The 25,371-nt window shown below is 37.7% G+C and overlaps 1 protein-coding gene across 3 annotated transcripts in view; it reads left to right on the forward strand.

Annotated features, from left to right (window-relative positions):
* Positions 1-25,371, forward strand: part of LOC112960531 (SH3 domain-containing kinase-binding protein 1-like) — a 155,518-nt gene that overhangs the window by 118,642 nt on the left and 11,505 nt on the right. For all 3 annotated transcript variants that reach the window (XM_026054877.1, XM_026054878.1, XM_026054879.1), the window contains exons 7-11: positions 2,037-2,138; positions 6,876-6,927; positions 10,693-10,773; positions 13,598-13,760; positions 18,326-18,411. In XM_026054877.1, coding sequence (XP_025910662.1) covers positions 2,037-2,138; positions 6,876-6,927; positions 10,693-10,773; positions 13,598-13,760; positions 18,326-18,411 — 484 coding nt within the window. The remainder of the gene's footprint in view (positions 1-2,036; positions 2,139-6,875; positions 6,928-10,692; positions 10,774-13,597; positions 13,761-18,325; positions 18,412-25,371) is intronic.

Here is a 25,371-nt window from a genome sequence, read left to right on the forward strand (position 1 = left end):
CCCCTTTACATATCAGGCTACAACAGTGAGTGATGTGAATGTGACATTTTTAGCCTTTTTTAATTTTTGCATGTAGTTAACAAGTATGGCTTTATGACCAAATTGCATAGACAAACAGTGTTAAGACATTAACTTTTGCTTGGTGATTTTAAAGCTATTTTCTTACACAACGAGAATGTGAAGATTCTGGACTCCTTGATCCAGTGGTGTTCCTGGAGGGATGTTGCCTGATAGCATACATGAGGCTCATAGAACTTGGCCCATTCCTTTTGCTTTGGTCTAGTTTTTGGCTTCCTACTCTGTGAAAACCCATATAACTATTTATTGCATGTTGTGGTCTCCCCCTTTTTCCTAAACTACCTGCCTGTCCTTGCCTGTTTTTCTTCTATCCCTACCCCTCTGTTCCTGCTTTTGCCCCTATATGCTAGTGTTCCAGATGCACAGCCTTCTCTCTCTCTCTCTCTCTCTCTCTCACTTTACTGAAGAGCAACAAGAGATGAGTAATTGTTTTATAAGGCATCTGCTTTGTACACTAGCACACTTTCTTCCACAGCCCGGATAAAGACTTTGCAGGGAAAGAACCTCTCCATTTCTGAAGTAATGATGGAAAAGCCTCATCACAGGCTGACCCAGAACAATGATCATGACATCCATACCTCTGATTATTCAGAGAACGTAGCTGCTAAATTCAAACCAGTCTCTTCTGAAAGGCTGTGAAATGTGATTTTTGAAAAACAAAAATACTTATCAAATCTGGGAGAATTTTCTCAGGGTTATATTAGAAATGTTAGCATAGGAACATCGACCTGCTGAACCACTGAGCAGTTCCAGTGCTACCAGAACTGTTAGATATAACCAGTTAGTGCACAGATGGTTTGGCCAACCCAGATCTGTGGCCGTGGAAGGAAGTGAGCCTGCAGTGATTGCTCAAGCCTGATGTTGCCAGATGGTGTAGGACCTCAGCTGCAAATCCAGCCCCGTTTAGCCTTGTCTCCCCGTAGATTGTGGTGATCCCCAGTGAGTTCTTGTTGTGTCCAACCCATGGTTGACCCTCCTCCTGGAGCTTCCCTTTCTCCTGTGTTTCAGGTGTACAGTATTTACTACATGGCTCTGAGCCACATCAAGATTTAGGTTTACTGCTCAAGAGGATAGAAAGGTTGGCCAGCCTGGTGCTGAGCCTCTACTAAAACTGACTGAAATGGTTTTAAGATTCAGCAGAAGATGGATGACTTTCCTGTAATTGTGTTTTGGAAAATGACTGAATTGGTTCAGCTACAGCTTTCAAAGGAGAAAAATGCAGAAAATTTCAGCTGGAAGCATTCTCTTTAGCAAAGGTAAAAGCAAATGAACATGGAGCTTACCATCCAAGACTCGAGGAACAATTTTAACCATCTCTAAAATTGGTGTGGTTTGTGTTACTATTATTGTTCATTACCAAGACAGCTGTACTATTTTTTCATCACTTAGAATCACTGGTATAGTAGTTCACTTATTCTTATTGTGAGCAACTTAGCTGTACATTGGTTTGTTATGCACACTGCAATGAGCTGTTCAAAAAATGCTTCAGAAGAAGATGCTCGATAGTGATCAGGTGTATAATGCCTTCTCAATTGGACTGTGATGAAATTTAATAATTTCGTACATAATTCTAATGTGCCAAGGTTTTCTTGAGAGTATGGGAAATAAAGGAGCTTTAGTACCTCTTGGGATATATGAGGTTTAATTAAGTTACTGAATTTCTCTAAAATGAAATCAGAGAGAAGTAATATCATATGTGCTCGAAATGCTTACTGGTTTAATAGATCAAATGGTGAAATAGTGTTTAGCTTTATTGTTCTTTCCTAGTTGTTCCCTATGATAATGTAATGCAGGGTGATTGCTGAAGTTTTTATCTGGTAGGTTACCCTGTTAACCTGGCACTCCAGTAAATTGTCATGTTCTAGCAAAAAAGCAGGACATTATGCGGAAGAGCACTTCAACACCTAAATCTGTTCAGCATACAGTTACATTTTTCCTTTTATTTTACTGTTTTGTAGGACTGCATTGATGTAGGCTGGTGGGAAGGAGAGCTCAATGGCAGACGGGGAGTGTTTCCAGATAACTTTGTCAAGCTTCTTCCCTCCGATTTTGAAAAAGAGGTAAGTAATGTATTCCTTCAGCTTTGCTTTAAAATACAGACTGAAACTGGAGTTGAAATTCTGTTTGGAATACGTGATTTAGACAAAGTTTTACTTCTAACTTAATAACAAAAAAATGTTGAGAGCAACAAATTTCTGGGTTACAAAGCWTCTGTGAACAGTGTGGCACTCAAAGTCATACTAGGCAGTTTCTTTGGAGGGTTTCACGTGGCCTATCCAGTCTGTCAGCCTCCACTACATCATTCTTAAAGCCCTCCGGCCCCTGTTCCAAGTTTGAGAGACACAGAAACTGGAGATCACAGTGGCATTTGCTGGAGCAGGTGGCACAAAGGTGATCAGAATTGTTAACTTGTCTCCATTATTTTTGTGGTAGAGTGCGAAATATTAGTGTACCACCCGCTGTAGACGGATGTCATCCTGTCTTGCCAGCTGTCGTAGTTGCAAGCACTCTTCCAAAATGAAAAGGGTGAAATTTTAACTGTGAGATTTGAAGGAGAGTGATAAACATTTGGAATTTCAAAGACATGTTTCTTTACCCTCTCAGAAATATTTTTAAAAAGAAAGTACAAAATCTATGAAAAAAGCTTTTCAGCTTATACTGATTTGAAAGTTGAAGGCAGAGTTATTTCCCAAACAACATTTAGAAATACTGCAGCTTCCTGGAAGAGAGTAATGGATTACTTCCCCTAAAAAGTCCGTTCTATTTTCAGGAATCCATTTTCAGTCATCAGTGCGGTATTATGAGCTTGTAATCAGGCTTTTGATGAGTATTTCACAGTGACTATGTAAGCCTTCTGTGATAAAATAGAGACTTACGCTCTGCCTCAATCTTTGGCAATAAAACTGGATGCCAGAGGCAAAAATTAAATAACTTGGAAAGCTTAACAAAGGAATTATGAAACAACTTACAAAAGTTAACATGATAATTATTGAAAATGAAGGTAGAAGAGCAGCAAAAACTGCTGGAGATTAAAATGCAATTCCATATCACAGTGGATATTCTGGCTTTAGGCCTAGTAATAAAAGAAGGTGATTTTCAGAAGAGGCAGAAATCATAAACCTTAAGACATTATGAGTCTTCAAATAATATTACAGAAGAAAAAAAATCTTACTCTTATCCAGTGTTTCAGTGGTAAAATTTATTCAGTCTTTCTGAACTAATAAATGTTATGTCTTTAAGTTTTTTGGTTTTTTTAATACCCTTCAGAGTATGATGAATATAACTTCTCTTAGCCCAAACACAGGCTTCTATGTGATAAAGTAATATTCTGAAGAATTAGAAGTAATTTTTTTCTATTGTCTTTGCTTCAGCCTATCATTTTCCTTCTTATTACATACAGAAAGCATGTCCTCAGCTGAATCTATACATGTTCACTGTTTCTGAAAATCTGTGAGCATTTTAAAGCCTACAGAGAGAATTAGTGTCCTGCCTTTCAACACTCAAGCTTTTTGGGGCGAAAGGCAAAAAACTTTCATAACTTAACTACTTGTTGCAAACAGTCTGTAAGAGACCTGTGAATAGCCCCAAAAATCCTGTGGTAAAATGACCAGACCATCCTTGCTTTTTAGTAATAGAGATTTGCTTCATTTAGGAAAATTCAGAAGTATTCTGAATTTCTTTGTATTCTTGTATGTTCCATCTACAGCAAGTAAAAGAGTATAAATGAATGAATTTTGCAGTAAAGCTTGTTGTACCTGTTTTCACCATTATGTCATCTCTCTGCAAACAAGTGCTCTGTGACTGAATATAATCGCCTATGTGGAATCAAGCTAAACTGAAAAATCTTTTATTAAATAGTCCATTTCATTAATAAGCTGATATGAAAAGAGGAATAAAGGAAAAAAAACCATGTAGACTTCATGTGCTATCTCAACTTACACTATCACATCAAAATCTTCTCTTCTTTCATATTCTGCAAACTGTGTACGCTATCTTCTTAAAATGTCTTTTCAAAAACTTTCAGCCTTCTGAATTGTTTCAGTGGCCGAGTGATATAAGAAAAACTCAGATGTTCTCTTTTACTGGATTTTTTTTGTGTGTTGTTGAACTGGATAAGAAGATGCATTCTGAAAAACCATCCTGGTTTTCTCTGATTCCACATTGTAAAGCAGTCAGAGAATTGTGGTTTAGTTTTGTATCTGAATTTCAGTCACTTTGAAGTATTTACATTAATGTAGCATGTATTTCAGATTTTTAATACTAGAAATGCCAGTTTCTCATTTGAATCTGTGAATAAAAAATGACAGTATTAATGACTAATAATAATCATTCTCATTAGGTTCATTGAGGAACCAATAAGAAATAATAATCACAGTTGCTTATGATAGCCACAGGCCCAAAGAGGAAAGGAAATTGGTTAGATTTCTTGATAGAAAAAAGCACAAAATTACCTGTCTTTAGATCTGGAAGAGAGGATAGAGATGGAGTCAGGAACAAACCCAGGTAGGTTTGCTGTAAACATAGAGAATCAAAATTTTTTAAGTTAGGAATGGCACAGATCTGGCCACATTAGAAAGTAACTTGTAGAACCATAGATTTTCTTTGCATGAATCGGTGCTAAAAGGGAAAGAAATGGATACTTTTCCAGTGGTTTTGTCAGGTATTTTCTGATATGATCCAGAAACCTTGGATTCTGTCCCATGGTCTGAAAGAGTATTTGTTGCAGTGGTTCTTCTGCTTGTTGAGCAAAAGCTCAGGGCCTTTTCCCATCTCCTTGTTCAGACTGCTGTTTTCCAGTACTGTTTCTTTTCCACACATGGCTACCTGTCTCAGGTCTCTTCTATGCACTGTCCTGTCCCAGTCTCCACCTCTCAGGTGTCTCAGTGGCAGTATTTTCCCCTGAGCTCACTACCTGATCTAAATGACTATCCGGATAGACATTCTCTCTACACCCAGTCTCTTCATCCAGCCAGTTTTTCTCTCCCCATGTGCTCCTTGTCCCTGCTCTGTAGTTCTATTTTCTTCCTGTCCAACCAGTCCCAGTTTCCTGTCTGTTGGCTTCACATCCCATCTGGCTTCATCACTCTCTTGGTTATCTCATCCAGCCGCAGACCCTCGCAATTCCTCCTTGGTTCTGCATGTTTCCCTCTGCAGTCTTAATGCTCCTTCACGCTAGCTCCTTTTCTGATGTTTCTCTGCCTTTTCAAAATACTGTATTGCCCTCACCAGCTTCCAGTTAAAGCCAATTTGTCTAACAAACCCTAGGATTGTTTCTCTGTGGTGTGTCCACATTACCATTTTGGTTACAATCAGGAGCGAGGTTTGTAGTGCATCTCTCACTTGTCCATCTCCAGTTACTGTGCTTTGCTTTGCCTCACAGTCAGGTCTTGGAGGACATGAACTAGACTCCTTTCAGTTGAGAACTAAACTACAAGCAGTGATGAAGGAGTGCACCTCATTATTCCAACTGCTGGTGGCTGGTCAGTCAAACTAGTCCAGAATAAAGCCCAGAATTTGTACATTGTGCTGTTGCATCCTCAGCACCAGCTGCTTCACTCCTCAGTCATTATCAGCCTACACTCAGCTGCCTCCACAAGACATTCATTGTCCATGTCTCCTTTCCCCTTTTCCACCTTTTTTCCTGCATCTGTCTTCAATTGAACCTTCAACCATGTTGCATAAATTCCTGCAGAAGTGTCTCTGAGAGTATGAGGGACTCGCTGTTCTCAACCTTGGCCCATTGCAGCCAGGACAGAGAAGATCATTTTAATTTCCTGTATCCTTAGCCAGAACTTTCTCAGGTTGATCACAGGAGATGGTCCATTCACATCTGGCTAGGACAAGGGGCTAGGAGAAACCTGAGGCTTGGAGGATGGCATCTTCAGAGATTTACACGTTAAGCTTACTCAGTCTGTGCAAAACTATCCTTTACTTTTTTATTATACAAAGAAAACAATTACTAATTTTTAATTAGTTTTTTTCTCAATAACATTGGTGGTTTTTTTTAAGGGCAGGTATTAAAGTAATGTCATTTGGTCTGGCATAGTGCTCCATTTGCTTTTGTATTCATTCCAAGATATATACAGTAAATGTCTGTGTGGTGTGCATGTGTACACACATGACAGCACAGAAGGAAAGCCACTCCGCATTTAACCTGCAGGTGAAGAGAAATGGTTCTGCAACTAATTTGGTGATCATATTTATCATCCATACTGTTACAGATCTATAGGCAAATGGTGATAACAGAGAAGGTAAAAATAAATTATACAGATTGATTGGAATAATTTATTTCATTTCAGCAAAACATCTAAAACTTTGATAATTGGTATCATAGCAAGTGAATAAAATGTAACCTTTGCAGCATTTCATGTGTTCTGCATTCATGCCCTATTTATGAGTCAGAAGAACACACTTCAGCTCCTACCACATCTACCTGTTTTTTTTCAAAATGGGTTGGAATATTTACAAGATTAAATTTTAATTAAATAGGTTTCTTCACTATACCAAAGATCATGTGTTTCACTAATCTTAAGCCACATAAACAGGACTTTTTTTTTTCCTCCAAGCAGGAAATTTAAATTATAAAAGCAGAAAAATGTCATGGTATATGTCAATTCTATTTTCTCTCTTAAACTTTATTTTAATGAAGTTAATTGTGGTGAAATATAGGACAGATCTGTGGTCTCAAGTCGTGTAATTCTTAATGTTAAGCAAGGTCTGATTACACTCAACCTTTGTGTGAATAAGATTTATGGGAATTTTTAAGCAATCTGTTTTCTTCTGTTATTAAATTTTAGAGACCTAAGAAACCACCACCTCCATCAGCTCCTGTCATCAAGCAAGGATCAGGTAAGGTGTAGCTGATTTTGTACAGCATGTGTCAGTGAACACATCTCAGTCTAAATATGTGTATTCAAATGTATATAGAGCTCATCTACATCAAAACTGATATGCAGGAAATGTATAACCAACTAGTAAATCAGAATCAAAATGTGAAAAGATGAAATAACCCTGAAAGACTGTGATCTGCTTTTTGAATCTATTACAGGCAAACCAACCATCTGCACCATTTTAAACAATATATTTTGCCCTCTTAAACCTGCTAATTTGGAGCAAGCATGATATTCTAGAGTTTAATTTTTTAAAGTAAGCTCTCCAGTTCCAGAGACTGTATTTCTTGACTTAAGTTGATTGTGTTCATGTCTGTAGTATTAGGCCCTAAATGCTGGAATCTAATATCTGTTGTAGGGAACCACATCCACTTTATGCCTATAGATCTGATCTATTCTAGAGATAAAGAGCTTTTTTCCCATCATGTTAGGCAACTTGGCTGTAATTCAGTGGCCCCATCTGAGTTATAGCTCAGACCTTACAGATCTGCATGAATGCTGGAGCCCAGCGGTCTGTCTCCAGGTTCTATGCTATAATTAAGAATTTGTGCTTTTCAGTACACTTTGTAATCATAAGTATAAAGCTTAAAGGAGTTATCTTGACTCTGGTTATGTAGACAATTGTTTTGCAAATATATTAAGGGGCTGACCATGTTCTCCAAATGGATGAGTGTTATCAAGGCTATTTTTGCAATATGTTAAACTGAGTTGTGTCTAAATACTGAGAGGCAAAGCTATTTGTATTTCTATTTGTAGTTCAAATGAGACCTTTCAATAAAAATTTTCAAAAGTGCATGGGTAATTTAGATTAGTAAATTCTACAGCAGCTTTCCCACTTCCCCCACTGTTGGGACATGTTAGAAAGAAGAAAACTAACATAGCCAATCTAGTCAGATTTTTATTTTTCTTTTCACTGTGGTCTGTTCCAACTTTCAGTGCTTTAAAAAGTAAATTTCCCTCCATTGCAGTCTTGACCTACTAATAGAAGTAGTAGTTACACCAGTACAATTTACTGTGAATCAATAGTTTGTAATTCAGATAGTTTAATTCTACCAAGCAGTTCTTTGACTATGGAATCATGACTATAAATATGTTGTTTGCTTATTGACATCCATGGTTTATTCTCCGTTTCTTCTTGAGACTCCTGAAAACATAAAGAAGATTTAATTTTAAGACCCTTGATCTAACGGGATGATTGTCTGAAGAGAGCAGTATAACTTTGCCATCTAGTGGTGCTTGCATATTAAAGATGTCTTAGTGACAACTAAAATTATAGCCTCCTATACATTTTGGAAAACTTCTATAAAAGGTTACATTTCTCTCAATTTATACTCCTCTCATATTTCTCTAATGTAAAATGGGAAAATAATACTTTTAACTTGTTTCTTCCTGTTTGCATCCAACACGTTTACTGTGTCACCATAGCAGGGTAATGTGCCCATTTGCAGAAGGAAAAACAGATGTATAAGGGATGCAGTTTGGTTAAGGCCACCTGAGCCTGTGGCAAAGCCAAGGCTACTGTTCTTTGTTTTCATAGTCCGTCTTTGACTAGTCCTTGTTGAGTATGCACAAGAGTTTCTTCTGAAATGCATTTAGAGGTGAAAATCATTCTGTTCTTATTACCATCCTGCCATCCTCTACTGTACCAAATTATCACTTTACCAGGATGACACTGTGTTTTACCACATCTGCACCTGTCAGGCTTTGCTGTTAATGGTAGGTAACAATTTCCAGTAATGTTTCTGCATATTTAGCCTGTCGTAGCAGGATGAATAAACTGAGAACTGTCAGTTGCAGGCTAAATAATTAAATATCAGTATGTTCTGATGCAGGGTATAAAATCAAAGCAGAAAAGTACAATTGGTCTTTGTCTATAGTACAACTGCTACCCATGTAAAGGAGGGGGCTAGTTTGTATTATAGTGAAGCTGGAAGTTTATGCTTCTAGTTTAAGCTGTAAGCAGACCATCAGGGCTGTCTGTGTTAGGCTACTTTAAAAATTAAGTTGAAAACCTTAGAAAATTTTAAAAGTGGAAGTTCCTTACATAGTCATTGAAAAGAAACAGACATTTAACTCGATCTCTAGGGTGAGCACCCACTGAAGGGTGGCAGTACCCTGTTGAATGCCCTTGGGAACTTGCCTGAAGCTTACCTGAGCTTCCTTACAGCCAGCATGCTCCAGTGGCCCTCTCCGGGCAGCTACGCCAGGGGCAGCATGGTACGTGCCTGGTACCTGCATTAATGTGGGGTCAGGGCTCAGGTAGGGAGTACACCTGAGCCTGGGAGCTCGTAAGTGTTTGTAGGTCTGTTGCCGTAGACATGGCGCAGGAATGTCCATCGGTGTGTTGATGATGTCCATTAATCATACGGTAATTATATATGGGTGGCTACCTAGGTATAGGTGCCATTTCTCCTTGAACACACTAATATGTGCAAGATTGTCAAGATGTGCTTGACMCAACCCATATGTTTAGAATGGCTTTAACTGGATACTAGCAGCAGTTTTTTCTTTCAGAAGTAAAATATTTTTATGGCAATTCAGAAGTATTTATTGGCATGATAGGTTATACAAATGTTGCCTATTCAATAGCACAGTTATATATAGAAACAATAGCTGATAATCACCACTGATGAGCAATTTGCACTAATGATTACTGATTTCTAGGAACCAGCTGCAGAAGAGAGTTGTAACTGCACATTCAGAAAATGTAAATGTATTTGAGAACTGCATACAATAGAATAGACTGAAGCAAAAAATTACCTCGTACTCCCTGCCCTACCTCCTCTGTTTTTCTTGGATGTCATCTACTGTAATTTTTATTGAAATACTAATAGTATTACCTAAAGAAGTTTTCAACACTGCTAAGTTGAAATGGTATTAGCACCTAGTAGCTAGCCAATGCAGTGAAGCCAAAATCAAGAATAGTGCTTCTTAAAAAATGTGGGCTAGAAGATTGCATCTTGCATGTGCCAGGGAATTTGTGCAAAATCTTCCAGTTGTTGCTGCTACTACTTCTCTTATACTCCTCAGAGTAACAGAAGCTGCTATGTTAGGGTCCCTAGTACTTCCAAGACTRTGGTAACCTTCCAAGGTAAGCAGATGCTTACCTGAACACCTCTAGGCCAAAAGCTTTCATTTAAAATGCCTGTAGTCACTCCGAATGCTGTCGTTACTAATATTCTCATCCTTTTAATGTGTGGAAGTGAACAGCTAGTATTAGAAGTAAAAAGACTGTTGTTTTTTTTTTTTTTAATTTAATGGGAAATAAAAGCTGTATATTCATCTTTCTCAAATATTTTCTTGGCAGAAATGCCACACTAATTGATCTGTTACAAATGATTTTCCTCACTATTGAATTGCTYTCCAGTTTAGTACGTCTACAGAGTTAAAGGATTACAAAATTTAAATTTCTGTCCTCATGTGAAAATCTGTAATTATTGAAATTTTTCAGAGAATGTTGAAAATGATGAATGGGCATGTTTTTTTCAGGTTCCCTCTTTGCAAAGCGTGAACTTGATGGTGAAACCATAAACATGCAATTTCTTTTTTGTCCTTTATGATGTAAGCAGTTATATTTGAAAATAGATTTAGATTCAATTTTAGCAAGAAATTTTCAAAGTAGGAAAATCTAAAAAGTGTAAGAAATTGCAAAATTAAATCTCGTATAGCCTTGTATCAGGGCTTGTTGGCTTGTCAGAACTCCAAATTTTCTGTTCTTTGACAGGCACCACCGATCGAAAGCATGAAATCAAAAAGGTACCTCCTGAAAGGCCAGAATGCCTTCCTAATCGAACAGAAGAAAAAGGTATGAAATGTGCTTTCCTGCTTGATTTTTGCAGAAAGAAGGGGTGAATGGAATTGAGAGGCATCCTCGTTTCCTAGTTCCTCAGTAGGTAGATTTCATTAAGGGTATTATTTGGATGTTTATTTTCCACTCTAATAGATCTCTGATTATATGCATTTTGGAAAGGATCCCACGGTTGCTTTGAGGCTAAATTCAGAGAATTCAATTGTAGTGGGTATTGTAACAGTCCAGAGGTGTTACTTGTCCTGGCAGCCTCAAGGGGAGATATGCTCTCAATACATAAAATGCTATCAAAAGCTCAGTGCTCAGTAAAATGCAGGTCCTCAATGAAGTAAGGTACCCCAGTTTAGTGCATATTTTTATCTTAACATCTATATGCCTTGATTCTCTAGTTAAAAGAGGGTTGACATTTCTCCTGCATCGTAGAGGGGTTTTGTGAAGATATAGTCATTAATGCTTATGAATCACTCCATTATAATAGTGACAAATGCTCTCAGGCAAGCCTGTGAAGAAATAAAAAGATTCTGTCTTCGAAGCCAGGTTTGAACACTGTGCAGAAAATGAGGCATGGTACCATCGAGAGCACTGCTGAGAAAATGAACCCTTCAGTAGTGTGYTGAATAGCACTGGGAAAACCGTTGTATTGATTGTCTAATTGAAGATGGTGTCAAGTTACATACACCTAAGTGGACTATTCRATTGTATAGACAAGCTTAATTATAGGATTTCTTACCTTTTAAGTGCTTGAATTTGCAGCCTGATAAAAGGCACATGTATGCACGTGAGTAAGTGTATAATACACAGGTATAATTTAGTGCCAGAACATTCAGGTTCTGCACCAAGATCGATCTGTTTCCAGATAAATGTCTTAGCAATCTGGCAGGTGTTGTTTTAGCACTTTATCTACATATATTTCGTTTTGGTAATGTGCAGTACATGATGTGGCTGTCTTCGCAATAAAAACCTGTGCTTTCTGTTTTTGAATTTGGAAAGCCAACTGTTGAAATGGTAGAAGTTTAAATATATTATTGTGCCAGGCTATAAATATCTGTAACTTTTTTAGATTTTGAAAAACAGGCACAGGAATCACGTCTACATTTGTAGAATACCAGGGGATGAGAGGAACTGTTCAGTGTGGTATGGCAGTATGGGTGGGCACAGGAACTTTCTTTATACTGTGGGTTGGTACAGGACAAAGCTTAGCCAGTCCTTAATACATAGTTGAGATTCTTGGACACTGACGCAGTATAAATAGTCATAGGAATAAGGGTGTGAAAATTATACAATACTTTGGAATAACTTCAAGGTACGTTACAGAGGACCAAGTGATTAGGTCAAGTAAAAGTGTACTGAATAAAAACTATTAGGCAGTGAACAATAATCACTTACTGGACTATTACAACTCTAATGTGTATTGTGTACTGCTGTCAACTTTGATTCCTATACTGATTTATTCTGTGCCTGAGATGTTCATATGCTATAACTTCTCATAGCATTCAGCTTATGTTCTTTATTTAAACAGAAAATGGAAGTGTGAGTTTTCACCGTCTTTACTAGACTACCTAGTAGCCCACTGGTGTGTTCCTAGCCAGTGTAACTCAAACCATTTAGAGTGTTTGGATCACTTAAAAACACAGTAATAAATTGGTCCCTAGATGTTTGATTGCTGTTTCTTTACTGAGAAAGGTAAACATTGAAATGCATTATGCCGCCATTTCATTTAAGTTTTTCTGCTAGTATTTTCAGGGAAAAGAAATTTCTGTTGATTAATTCCGTGACCTATGATTCTCTCAGACAGAAACCCAGAACCCATAAAGTAATACCCTTTAATATTCCAAACACCTGTTATGTATATACAAAGATGTAATATTCACAACATATCGTGGACAGTATTGTCAAAAGAAATGGAGTGTTGACAGAGCAAGATAAGGAAAGTGAAACTCAGGTCCCACTGAGTTTTGTGCTTTCCTTAAGAAGAATCTAGTTTTCTATGGTGTGGCAGATGTGCTTAGTTTCTTCTGTGCTTGTTTGTTCTATGCTGCGAATTTAGAGCATATTATGTACATGAGTTATTCATGTGTTTTGTGCTTGACATAATCTGTTCTCCAAATGATCCAATTTTTTCATTGGGAAGCTGAAAAATTAAGCATATATCTGTGCTTAAACACCTAAATAAAAGGTCTGGTTTTTCAGAGGGGTTTACATCCTGCACCTGCACTTGAGCATATCTGTGATGGATTTTGTTGCTCTAACTGCATGTTCAGATTTTGGCCTGGCATTGCTGAATTTTAATGCTCGCATTTTCATTTAACTGTATTTTACCTGAAACGCTCAAAATTTTTTTCAAAAATGATATTGCTTTGATTGTTCGATAGACCGGTAATAATATCCACCGTTATTATCTTTGTGTTTGTGCCCTTTTAACTCAGTATTGTCTCATAATATAATTTGATATAAGTTGTGCTCATGGGATATTATTCCATATGGTATGTAATTTCTTGCCATTCTTTTTATTTTTTACATATGCTCAGAAACCAGTGAGTTGCTAGCATCAAAAATGCCATTCACATTCAGACACTGCGCACACACTTCAGCCATGAGGAATTATATGCATAATATTCAGATGGTGCAGACATCTGATTTGTGGTAAACATTTTGGTTTACATAAAGAATGATTTAAGACAAAAGTGGGAAGAGCATAAGCTTATTCTTTTTGTCCAGTATATCTACAGTTGAGGAATTCTTGTTTAATTGTAGACTTGTGCAAATGAATTTCAATTAATAATATCTGTGTTCTTTTTTTCTGGAACTAATTGATTTAAAGAAAGATCAGAGAGAGAGCAAAAACAGTTAGACTTGCAGAAGCCTTCAGTTCCTGCTATACCTCCGAAGAAACCTCGGCCACCCAAAGCAAACTCTGTGAATAGACCTGGTACCTTGCCCCCGAGACGACCAGAAAGACCAGTTGTGCCTGTGACTCACACAAGGTATTGTTTTTCCTCTGTCCAGTGCTTTCTGGATTAATGGAAGAAAACATATTTATAGAATTTAGATTTTGCAGCTAATGTCACTGTTTGTTTCCTGGTAAAACATATTTAAAGAACCTAGAGGAAAAAAAACTCACCCTTCTAGTAATCCGGCTGTATCATAACTATCTTTTCAAGACTAGTGGTTTTGGACCATTCATTGCTAGTTCATTCCCACTAAAATGTCATAGTTTCCGTTGCAGAATGTTTGTGAAATAGCTACATCGGTATGTTGTGCCACTGTTGACTTACCTCAAATTATTCCAGCTTAACTGGGGCACTAATTCAGTGCAAGAGCTTGGTTTCTTGTACTGAGGAGCAGTGTTAGACAATAGCCATTTCAAATACTGTCAGCTTGGTTTCAGTCTGTTTTCTTTGATTGTTATAGATTAATTTTTAGCAAAATATATGCTTCTTCACAGCATGTCCTTTAAGCTGGTGCTGCTGCAGAACACTGCTTATCAAGTGACTTATGCTCTAGTGTTGTTCTGTTGTTATTCTGCAGTTTGTATGATGCTGTATATCAGAGGTGATGACAGCCTTTGACAAGCACTGAGGAACTTACTTTCCAACACAACTGTTAGATCCATTTACTCTCTACTAGAGCTGGGAAAAGGTTGTAGAAATTAAATGCCTCACCTAAAGTCCTAATCAAGTCTAGATGGCTACATTATAGTGATCAGCTTCTGGGCTGGGCACTGTAGACTCTCATATGCGATGGAGGGAAATAGGCAAAAAAAATAAAGGTAGATTCCTAGAATAGGGAGCAGCATATCTTGCAGAAATAGTAGAAAGAAGACATACAGAAATAATGTTACTATTGAACTATTAGAACTGTTAGCTGCCATTGAACTAATGGAGTTCAGATGTACTATATTAATAATGGTGGATTAAGTACCAGAATGGAGTATAGGATAGAGTGGGATAAAATAGAAATCCTAGATATTGATTCCCCTCATTCTTCCACATATGATTTGTTAAACAGACACTCTCAGCATGGTCTGAGGCACATAAAGAACTGGTGCTTGCCGTGTGCTGCCAGTTTCATTTTACTGAAGTGCTTTGACTGTGCAACCCTGAGAGCTTGCCCCTCTGTCCATGGGCTAGGGCCACAGCTTCTTTTGGACACCTTGGCTTTGAATATGCTTGTCCAATTTTTCAAAAGTATAGCCCACACCTGCTGATCACTTGGACATGCTTGAGAAAGCAAGTATTTGCTATGGCCTTTAGATTTAGCCAAGTGATATTTTCTTGGCAAGACCAGTACATATCCTAGTGTTCGGTTTGCTGGCGAGTCATGTAATGGTGTAGCTATTCCTTTGTTCTATGCTTTGCCCGGATTGCTATTGTAAATATTGTTTGAACTATAGCTGTGGTTAGCTGTTTTATTTCTCTTCTGCTTTCCTTTTTTCTAACTACAGAAATTTGTAATTAAATAAACCTTGTTTTATTTTTTCTCAGATGTTTCAATTTTCATGTTAACTGTGTGAAAAAGCATATCTAAATAGTAACTGTTTTGTTAATTATCCAAATTCTGCTGTGGCTAGCATAGAAAAAACACTTCATTCTTTGTGCCTAATACCATTATATTTGAAAGAGCTTTACTTGTGACAGTGATTAGATTAAAACTTAGAAGGAAAGCTGACTTTTAAGGTGATGATGATGCTCTTCTGAAGGTCACAAGTGCTAGCAGTTTCACTCTGAATTACTTTATCAGCTAATTCAAATTAATGGATTTATCTCATATAGCTGTTCTGTCCTGGTAAGCTCTAACCTGTGAGGGTGTCTTATAGGAAAAGGGCAGAAAGTTCACATAATTATATAATCCTTGGAATAGACTTGGAATTATTTGAATAATTAAGAACCGTGCAACTTCATGTGAAAGTGGTCATTTCTATAAGGTGTTTTGTACATTTTTTTTAAAGCCAGTTCAATTTAATAAGATAGATATTTTAAGACTTTGGGGTGTCCATTTCCAGAATCTGTGAGACCTAAGGCAATTAGAATAAAAATAGAACCAGCAGAATTTTTTGCTGATTCTAGGGGGAAAAATTGCTGTAGATTTATAAAGCGACTCCCATGAGATTTCCATTGCTGCTGGTTAGCAGAAGAATTTCTCTTCTAAGTGCTTTATATCTCATGCATCTCACTGTCTTTTTGTGGTAATGATTGTTTTTCCAAATATAATACTGCTTCCTTGGAGGCAGGTTAGAACTTGAAGGGCAATGGGAGAGGCGAAAACCGTGCAGGATAGAGAATAACTGTGAATTTGCTCCAGGGGTTTCACAGCTTATTCAGACATACAAGTGGTTATACAGTTTACCAATGAGGCAATTCTCTGGGGTAAGCAAGTCATAAAGACCTACTGAAAGTGCATTTTCACAGTCAGTCTAGACCAATGTGAGGCTATGCTGCCGTTGAAGCAGGCAGGCTCCCTTTCCTGGCAGCTTGTTCCCATGGCCTCCCTTTTGTTAGCACCAGCATTCCTGCGGCCCTTCAGCCATATGGGTCAGGGAGTTGGTCTAGGTGGCAATTAATCAGTTTGCAAGGGGATTTCTGTTGGTGTGGGTTTTCTTTCAGGATGATCATCTCACAGCCTATCTGCATGGGCTGTGGTGGCAACGCGGGGAAGGGAAGGAGATGATATGACCAAGGAGGGCTGGCTCTACGCCTTTTGTAGCAGTAGAGGTGTAGATTGGCATAAGCCTGTTGATTCTTTTGACACCAGAGGGTTGGTTTTTTTCGTTTTTTTTTTTTTTGGTGATGTCAGATGTCTTGGTTCTTTTGTATTCAAACTGTAAATGTTGTGACTTTCAGCCCTAAATCACACCAACCTAAGAATTTCCTCCAAAACAGTATCCGCACATCTGCAGGATACTGCACTGCTGACTCATGTGATGCTCTCAATTTGCTAGGAAATATGAAAGTGCAAAACAGAGCATGCAGTCAGATGCTCATTGGCCATGTCAGGCAAGAAACTATGTTGCTTCTTAAATATTTACAAATATATAAGCAACTAAAAAAAAGTAAAAGACAAAGACATAGGGAAATTAATCGATCGGGTAGATCACTTGGAATACCRTCATTTCTTACACATCAATCTGTTGTTCCAGAAATATGTTAAAATTCTTCTGTTTCTTTCTTGGTGCAAACTGTCTGCCATATTGATAATTGTGCAAAACTAGTTTGTTTTTTAGGTCATGAACTGGCTGTCCATCTTTTGGGGCTCTTAGAATGTGTCACCCTACCATGGCTACCATGGCACCTCTAGTTTTATAAAAAATTTTCCAATTTTTTTTTTAATCTATCACAGCCATCTTAAAGTCTGAAACAGGATTTGCAGTGACTTTGTGTTTGGCTCGTAAACTGCTGTCCTAAGTTCAGGTGCTTCCTCACCAGAGTATGGTGTCAAAAGCAGAGAAAAATGAAAAATCAACAAGGCTTGGAAGCACACGTAATGTTTTCTTGTCAATGGCTAATTATTGCTGTTTTTAGGAATACATCATCTACCTGGGTTGTTTCAGGGATGAGCTGTATTTTTACCCGAAGTCCATTGTTTTGTGTACATCATAATTCTTGCAGCACTATGCTGGAGATAGTTATTGTGGAAAAAACTGTGATTTTGCTAAGCAACCTGGTAATGTTTCATGATGATAAATACAATTTATTGCATTAATTGAACTGTTGCTGTCTTGAAATATCACAGTAAATGTCCCAGAGATTTGTTTGTGTGACCTGTGCAATGCAGAGCTACTTATGTACTACTGGCCCTCTTATTAAAAAAAAAAAAAAGTTTCAATAGCTAGATGATTTCTGTAGACTTAAATAGCTGTGGGATCCAAAGTTCTATGAAGAATGAAAAATAATGTTGCTTATGTATGAATTCCTGTTAGATTAAAAAAATAGTTCCTCTCTATAAAGTATCACAGCTTTTTTGACACTCGGGTATTCCAAAGCCTTTTTTCAGACAGACTAGATGATCTTGTTTCTTTGGACCTGTGGAAACAGATTTCATAGTCTGATCTCGTAAGCAATGTGCAAAAACAAGAAAGAATCTTTTATTGGTGAAGGAGCTGCATTTATGAGTAAACACTAGGAAGTGCTGAAACACATTACCCTAGCCTGAAGTTTCTCTCCCTGTCTACAGCATTCTAGGTCACCCATCACTATAGTTTATGCAAGCCAATTAATTAGAAACAAGTACACATAAGATGTTGAAGGATGTCCCTGTGCCCTTAGATTTCCTTTGCATTGAAATGCTGTGAACATCTGAAGAATTGCTCAGGACGCTTCAGGGTCTAAAATAGGCTTTWTTGACAGGTGTTAAAGAGAAATGAGATAAGGTTAATCTGCAGAGCATGCCTGCCTACCGGAGATTGCTCTCCCTGACAGGGTGCTGTAACTCCAGGGCTACAAAGGAAGAATATTTCCCTCTCTCTTCATTAACTGCACGTTAGCTATCAATTTGCTGTAACCCCCCCCCCCAAACTCCAATAAAATGTCTGCTCTCATTTTTCCAAATGCAGGAGTGATAGTCCGAAAGTGGAATTAGTGGGCAGTGCAGTGCCTGGCACTCTAGAGAAAGACTCCTCTGAAAGAAGCAACGACATTGGTAAGTTATAGTGCTTTTTTAGTTTGCCTAAGAAATTTATAGCATAAATGTCTCCGTTATGATCCAAAAGGCAGATTGAGGATTTGGCAACGAATGTGAATGAATTTATATCAAATTTTAACTGTAGAATTAAAGGAACATTTCTGCTTGACCTGTTTTGTTGCTTTTTTCTGTTTAAAAAAACAAACCAATATGAAATGGTGAGATATTTTGACTGGAAGGGCTTTTTGTTATTTTTGTTTCAAAGTCAGAGACAAGTCAGAAGGCCAATGATAGTAAGTCATACGTGTTTAACAGATGTAATATTAATGCTGCCATATTTTTAATGCTGTAAAAAGCTTCTACGTTTGGTGCAGTTAAAAAATAACCCGTGCATTTCCTAATACAAAGGCATAGAGACTAAACTAAAGAAAAATCCATTTGACTTAGAGCATTGAGGGAAAAACTATACATTTCTTTTTAAAACAGTAATTCGTGTTCCTGAAACACGAACAGCTTAATCAGGACACCACCTTGAGAGGAGCAAAGGTGGGTGATTTTCCTCTCCGCTCTCGCCCTCCGGCCCTTTGGCGTTTGCCGTGGGCGGGAGGTGTTTCTGGGGWGGGTGAGTGACGCTGTGCCGGGAGGCGCTGGTCCGCGGCAGCCATCTCCGGCGCGCCCCGCCCCGACACCTGCTGCTGCCCGTCTGCCCCGGCCGCAACAGCTGCGCCCCGCCCCAACGGCTATTTCGGTGCCGGCCGCCTGCCGCCGCCGCTCTCCTGGTCAGCCGCTTCCGTAAAATACTGGGCTTTCAGCAGCCAGACCTGCCTTGTCTTCACACTTGAAATGCCCGGTCTTTCATTTATCGATCGATTTTTAATGAAAACGTAAAAATTAAAGCACTGTGTTGATTTCACATGGGGTTATGAGCTTTTTGGCATCCCTATGGCTGCTTTTTTTTAGTCTTCTGCTGTTGCGGTGGTTTGTGATGATAACATTGTTCTGGAGAACCAAGTAATATGTTTTTTCTAGATTTTTATTTGGGGTAAACATGAAAAACTAGAAGCTGGAAATAAATTCCATGAATGTTTTTGTTGTAGAAATTAATCTTAGAGAATGGTATGGAAATATAGTCAAATTCTACCATTTAATGTTTATTGCCCATTTTTATAAATTTGCTTCAAAGCTTGCAAGCCTTTGTTTACTTAAAAGAGAAAGCTATCAATGCAAATGGCATATAACAGTGTGATGAAAGAAAACTTTTTTAATCCCAGTGCTAATTTGTTTGGGATTGCTATCAGGATAAAAGCATAGAAGGTTTTTTTTGTTTTGTTTTGTATTTGTTTTTGTTTGTTTTGTTTTTGTTTTTGTTTTACAAAGCCTCTGGAAGGATAGGTAGGATATGTGATGTAGACTAGTTTTTATTCTTTTCCAGAACTCAGTTCTTTAATGGAGAATAGAAAGCCAGCAAGAGTCCATAAACCAAACCACATTTACAGCATGTTGCAAAGGGTTTAGCTGATGACCTAATGTTACCACTAACACAGACAGTAAATTGAGTCCAAGGATAGAATAGTGTGAATACTTAGATGAGTATAACATGATAGGGTCAAACCAGGATGGCATTTACAAGGGCAAATCATGTTATTCTACCCTGTTAGACAACTTGTTAAAAGAAAAAAAAAAAGAAAAGAAAAAGATTTTGGAGTGAAAGTTGACCTAAATTTCATAACTGATAAGAATTTTTAGAAGGCTTGTGATGGCTCCTGTAAAATATTGTTAGATAAATAAACAGCCCTTCAAGAGGAGGGTAGAGTGATAAATTAGAGCTTCATGAGCCAAAACAATTCACAGTGGATTAATGTCTTTTACTATGCAGAGAGGTTTGCAGTTGAGGACAATTTATGGGGTAGTGTTATTGGAAAGATTTATGATAAGTGTGTTAGATTTCTGATTTATTAATGAAGAGAATAGTGGATTGGTGAAATCTGGTGGGTAAATGAGTTATTTGTAAAAAGGATGGATGACTGAGTGGAGTCCAGTGTATTCAGACCACTGATGGATTGGGCAGTGTGAGTCCATATAATATTTAACTGTGTATGTGTTACGCATGTTGCCCCAGCATCACATACTCTGTGGCGAGGACAGCCTCAGCTTCCTCAGCTTTGACTGGAAGGTTCATCCTTCCATTCAAAATTGATATGATTAAATCTAGCCGTTTGTTTTCTTTTCAGTAATCCAAATTCACAGTTGAGCTAATTACTGTGGAGTTATGTGACAGATACACCAGGGCTTAGGAGCCTTTGGAGAGTATGGAAGTTAAATGGCTTCTGTAATAGCTCCGGTATATGACCAGTCAGGTTACTGGGTCACTCTTTATTCCTTCATTACCCTAATGTGACTCCAGGATGCTTAGAGCTCCTGTAGAGGAAAGGGGAAGAAGCAGCAGTCAGCTGCAAGTTGCCTAACCCAGTTTCATGCTTTTGCTAAGCCCTGATAGCAAATCACGGGATGGGTGCTACAGCACTCTCCTGGCTTTTTTGCACTAGTGACAGCAAACTGGATAATGGCTGTCTCTTTCTCAGCGCTTGCTGTCCTATAGCCAGTTATAAATCTCAGTCTTTCAGTATGTGCAAAAACACTGGAGAGAATGCATTGGTTATAAAAGCAAAGCATATTAAAGCTGGGTGGCAAGTAGCTTTCCATTTTGCAATGCCTTTTTTAAGGCTTTCTATATTGGTTCCTTTCTTGGAAGAAAAAACCTTTAGGAAGAAGGCAGAGAACAAGGTCCTTACATGTACATTCGCCCCCAAAAAACAAACCACAAGTAAACAACAACAAAAAAATCACCAATTCAGTCAACAAATGCGAAACAATTTGCAGCAGGGAATTGAGGGATCCAGGTTCAAAACTTGTGTGCAGTTTAGGTCCCTCATTCCAGATCAGTGTGTTAAACACTGCTTGTTTTGGAAAAGGTATTTTTCTATTAATCCTCCATGAAATTTTCCACTTCAGAAAGTTCTGGCATCAGTGGACACCAAAAAATTTTGGTGTCAATGGTGTCTTTAACCGCAAACCCCCACACCTTTAAAAACATCTATAAAAAATTTTACTTAACTTTACCAACCAAGAAAGTCGCAATTGCTTGAGCAAGGCAGAGGTGATGGGTAACACTGTGCGTAACACTCTTTCAGTTTCATATATAAAAAGTTATTTTTATGTAAATGTTAGTGCATGGCTTGATTTCACTAGCATGTTATGCTGAGTTGTGACTTGACATTTAAAACTCTTGATGATAATACAGCACTGATGACAATTTTGCAATTTGTATTGACAAGGGCAAGTCCTGTTCAGCAACATGACTGCTGATTGTAGTTCTAGTGGCAGCTATTACCACTGTTGTTCTTGCTTTTGCTTCCTTCCACAAGCCTTACAAAAAATGCTGGCAAACTAGCCTTCAGAATATATTACTAAGATGAACCATTCCCTTTTCCTCCTCACTTCTTTTGTTTTCTTTTTCCCTATTTTTAGTGATGCCTTTACTTTACTTTCCACGCATATTTCATCCAGCTTTTCCTATTTACATCTCTTTGCCATGGGTAACTCTTCTTCATTTCATGAGGGTAAGGCTTCTTTCTCTGTTTCTTTTCTGTCCTGTCTTTACTTTCGTTGACAATGAGTACCTAAATATTTTATAGACAACCTAATGTGTACTGGCTATTACAGACTTTTTAAGTTAAAAGTTGCAGCTTAGTGTACTGTAACAGACAATCTTGCACTATAGCACTGACATGGAATATAAGCATTATAGTTTCTATTATTTTACCATAAAAAATTTTAGTGATGTATGTGAAGTATACAATCTGTATGTGCTGTTTGTCAATGCTGTGTTCATTAATGTGTTCTTACAGTCAGATGATGCCATCACAAAGTTTAATATGTATATTTTGTTGTGATGTCTGTACATGTTACAAAGCAGAAGATATTCAGCAACATTCTAGGCTAGTTTTCTAGTCTGAAGTAGAAAAAAACCATAGAAATTTGCAAAGCACTCATTGGTTCTCAGACTTGCACTGCCATGTCACCCAGCATTTGCCTCCCGTATTGCTGTGGTTAAATCACAATAGTTTTATCTGTTTTAAAGTCTCACGTACAGACTCCTGTTCTGGAATGACAATGGCTTTTGGGGCTTGTTTAAAATGCTTCCAAAGCAACATAAGCTACACTCTAAGTCCTGTTCTACCCGCAGAAAAGTAGTCCATATGGAGAAGCATATTGGTGTAAACAGTTTAAATTCACATAACTTGACTTTTAGATTACGTATTTGTTTTTAATTTCACACACAAAAAATATTTCTGAGAGTTAGTGATATGACAAAAAAAAACCCTAGTGCATTTAATAGCTTCTTGGATCAAACACTAATGCTTCCAGAAAATTACTGAATTATTCCAATTAATTAGGGGTATTGAGTTCTTTCTGCAATGTAAGTGAAGATTAATCCTAATTCTTTAACTATACACACACTGTGGAATACTGCAGTCCCCATATCCAAAATAGGATTGCTTTGAAAGAGCATTTAAAATCATATGGATTTAAGCTAAGTAATTTAAAGAATAAGCCAGGAACAAATAAAAATAATTTATGTTCTGTGGAAATGCTCAGTTAATGCACACAAGAAACAGTCTCTTTGTGCTTTGCAACAAGACTGAGCTGCACAGGCACTTCCCATGCAGAGCCAAGTGGACACAGCTTTCCATTATTTTTCCTGGCTCTTTACACATTTTGCATATTAGTTATGAAAGCAGTTAATAATCTTCAACAGTGCTAACAAAAGGCACATACGCATTTGTTGATTCCTGCTGAAACATAGTGTTGGCAAGAATTTTTTTAAGAGATTCCCTGAAAACTAGTTAATGTGAGCACATTTTTCAGAGTTTCCTCAGACTTTAATCTTCAGAGCCCTTCTTGATGGCTCACGGAGTACTGGCTGGACCCATGCTGTTAGCCATACTCATCTTCTTTCTCTCCCCCCCCAACCCTGGTGCTAAGTGCCTGGAAGAGTAATTAAAAATTACTACTACTTTAAAAAAATCTAACAAAAAAACAAAATAATCTGTATATTGTGTTTCCTTGAGCTGTATCTATAGTTGTTCCAGAGCTACTTGCTCATATTTGTTAGCAGAGGTGATCATTGTGGCTCTGAATGGAAGAAAAAGTGATCTAATAAGATTTGGCCCACGCTAGGGAAAAAGTCTGAGACTCTTTCCGGTAAAAAGTTGTAGAATGGAGCATTTTTGTGTTTAAATCACAAGCCATTATACTGTAAGACATTATAATTATTTTGCCTGAAGACACAAAGTAAAACTTGGAGAAGGCAAAATACCGGTGAATATAAGGGGTTGAGGACAAAGTGTGAATTATATAATGAAGACAGAAATCTGCCTAAAACTGTTATTTCCTTCTATGCTACTGTTCACATTCATTTTAATATAGCAAAGCAAAGGAGTAGAATTACACGATTGTGTCAAGTTGTAATATTTCTGTCAATGAATTAAAATTGCCCATAAACATAGATGTGAATTGTACATATTGTAATCATGGATATGGTAATGGTCCGTTAAGGGGTCTAATTGGGTTTCTTGCCCTGGGGGGTCCTGAAAAAGGCAGAAAAACAGAAATTTAAACTGTTCTCCATGTGTGTCAAATTGAGGTGCCTAAAAACAGCATATCCATTTCTTATAGCTCAGTTTTCTTGACCTTTCAGTTCTTCCTTGGCATCTTCTGAATCATTAAAAATAAAATCCTTATGAGGACACTAGCAAGTGGTTAGCAAAGCTGGTTATGGCAACTTTCTACATTCAGCTCTTCAGCTGACAAAACTCAGGGTTAAAATGTGGAAAGATAATTGTATACATTAGGAAAGGTGCAATAGCTGCCGCAGACAGCCAGATGGGCAAGCTTCCTTCTGCCAAAGCAAGGAAGCAGGTGGGCAGCCCTTCCAGGTACATTGCAGTTAAACTCTAAAAACTCTCCTGCTAAAACCCAAATCTTAAAATAGAGTCTGCAGTTAATAATGGATGAGATTCTGCTAAGAGTATAGCTGTATTCCTTGAAGGGTAAAGGGCTCCTCAGCGTGGGGAAGGTGGCACAGTCTGGACACTGAAAGTGCTTAAAATAATTGTGGTCTTCTGAAAGTTCCCAACAGCACGCAGATTCTTGATTGAGTTAGTGTTTCTTAATTAGTGCTGTGTATTGGATGGACATTAATTAGTGCAGATGATTTCATTTGCAGTATCTCGGTCTCACCTGTTGTATGCAAAGCTTTCAGGCAGAATGTAAAGACAGTATGCCATTTCACTAGCCTATTGTCAATCTTTTAAATGTATTGAGTATGATGATGAAATGAAATCTACCTTTGTGGCTTTTATGACATTATTTTCTTCAAATGAATTGAGTGCCGCCTTTGCCTCATTTATTCCAGCTCTGCTGTATTTCTGTTCTATGAAATCTGGCCATTAACATTCTGAATATATTGGTTCTGGTATTATCAATCACTTTCCATTTCAGTTTACTCAAGGTGAAATCTCTCTGCTAATGCAAAAAGCTTTCCATCTTCATCATGTATAAATGACTTTGTCCAAAGACTAAAAACCCTAACTTTAAGATAAAATTAAAGCCTAGCCATGTTTTTTGCCAAAAAAGTAAAGGCAAGCGAAGGGAGGAGGAAGAAGCAGAACTATTTAACTTTTTGGTTTGGGGTGTTTTTTTGGAGGGATTGAAGGTTGTTTTACAAGTAGGTATAACTCTTATGAGCTCAGAACTCAGAACTTTTTCCCCAGATAATTGTTTATTTTTCTAAATCTGGATATTTTCTAAAAACACCATCRTCCTGTTTTAAATACTCATGTCTCCAAATGAACATAGCAATGGAGAATAATATCCTATTCTTAACTGTCATGGAAAGATACCAGGGAATAATTC

Source organism: Apteryx rowi, unplaced genomic scaffold (assembly GCF_003343035.1).
Source record: "Apteryx rowi isolate R43461 unplaced genomic scaffold, aptRow1 scaffold_972, whole genome shotgun sequence".
In the NCBI taxonomy this organism is placed as follows: Eukaryota; Metazoa; Chordata; class Aves; order Apterygiformes; family Apterygidae; genus Apteryx; species Apteryx rowi.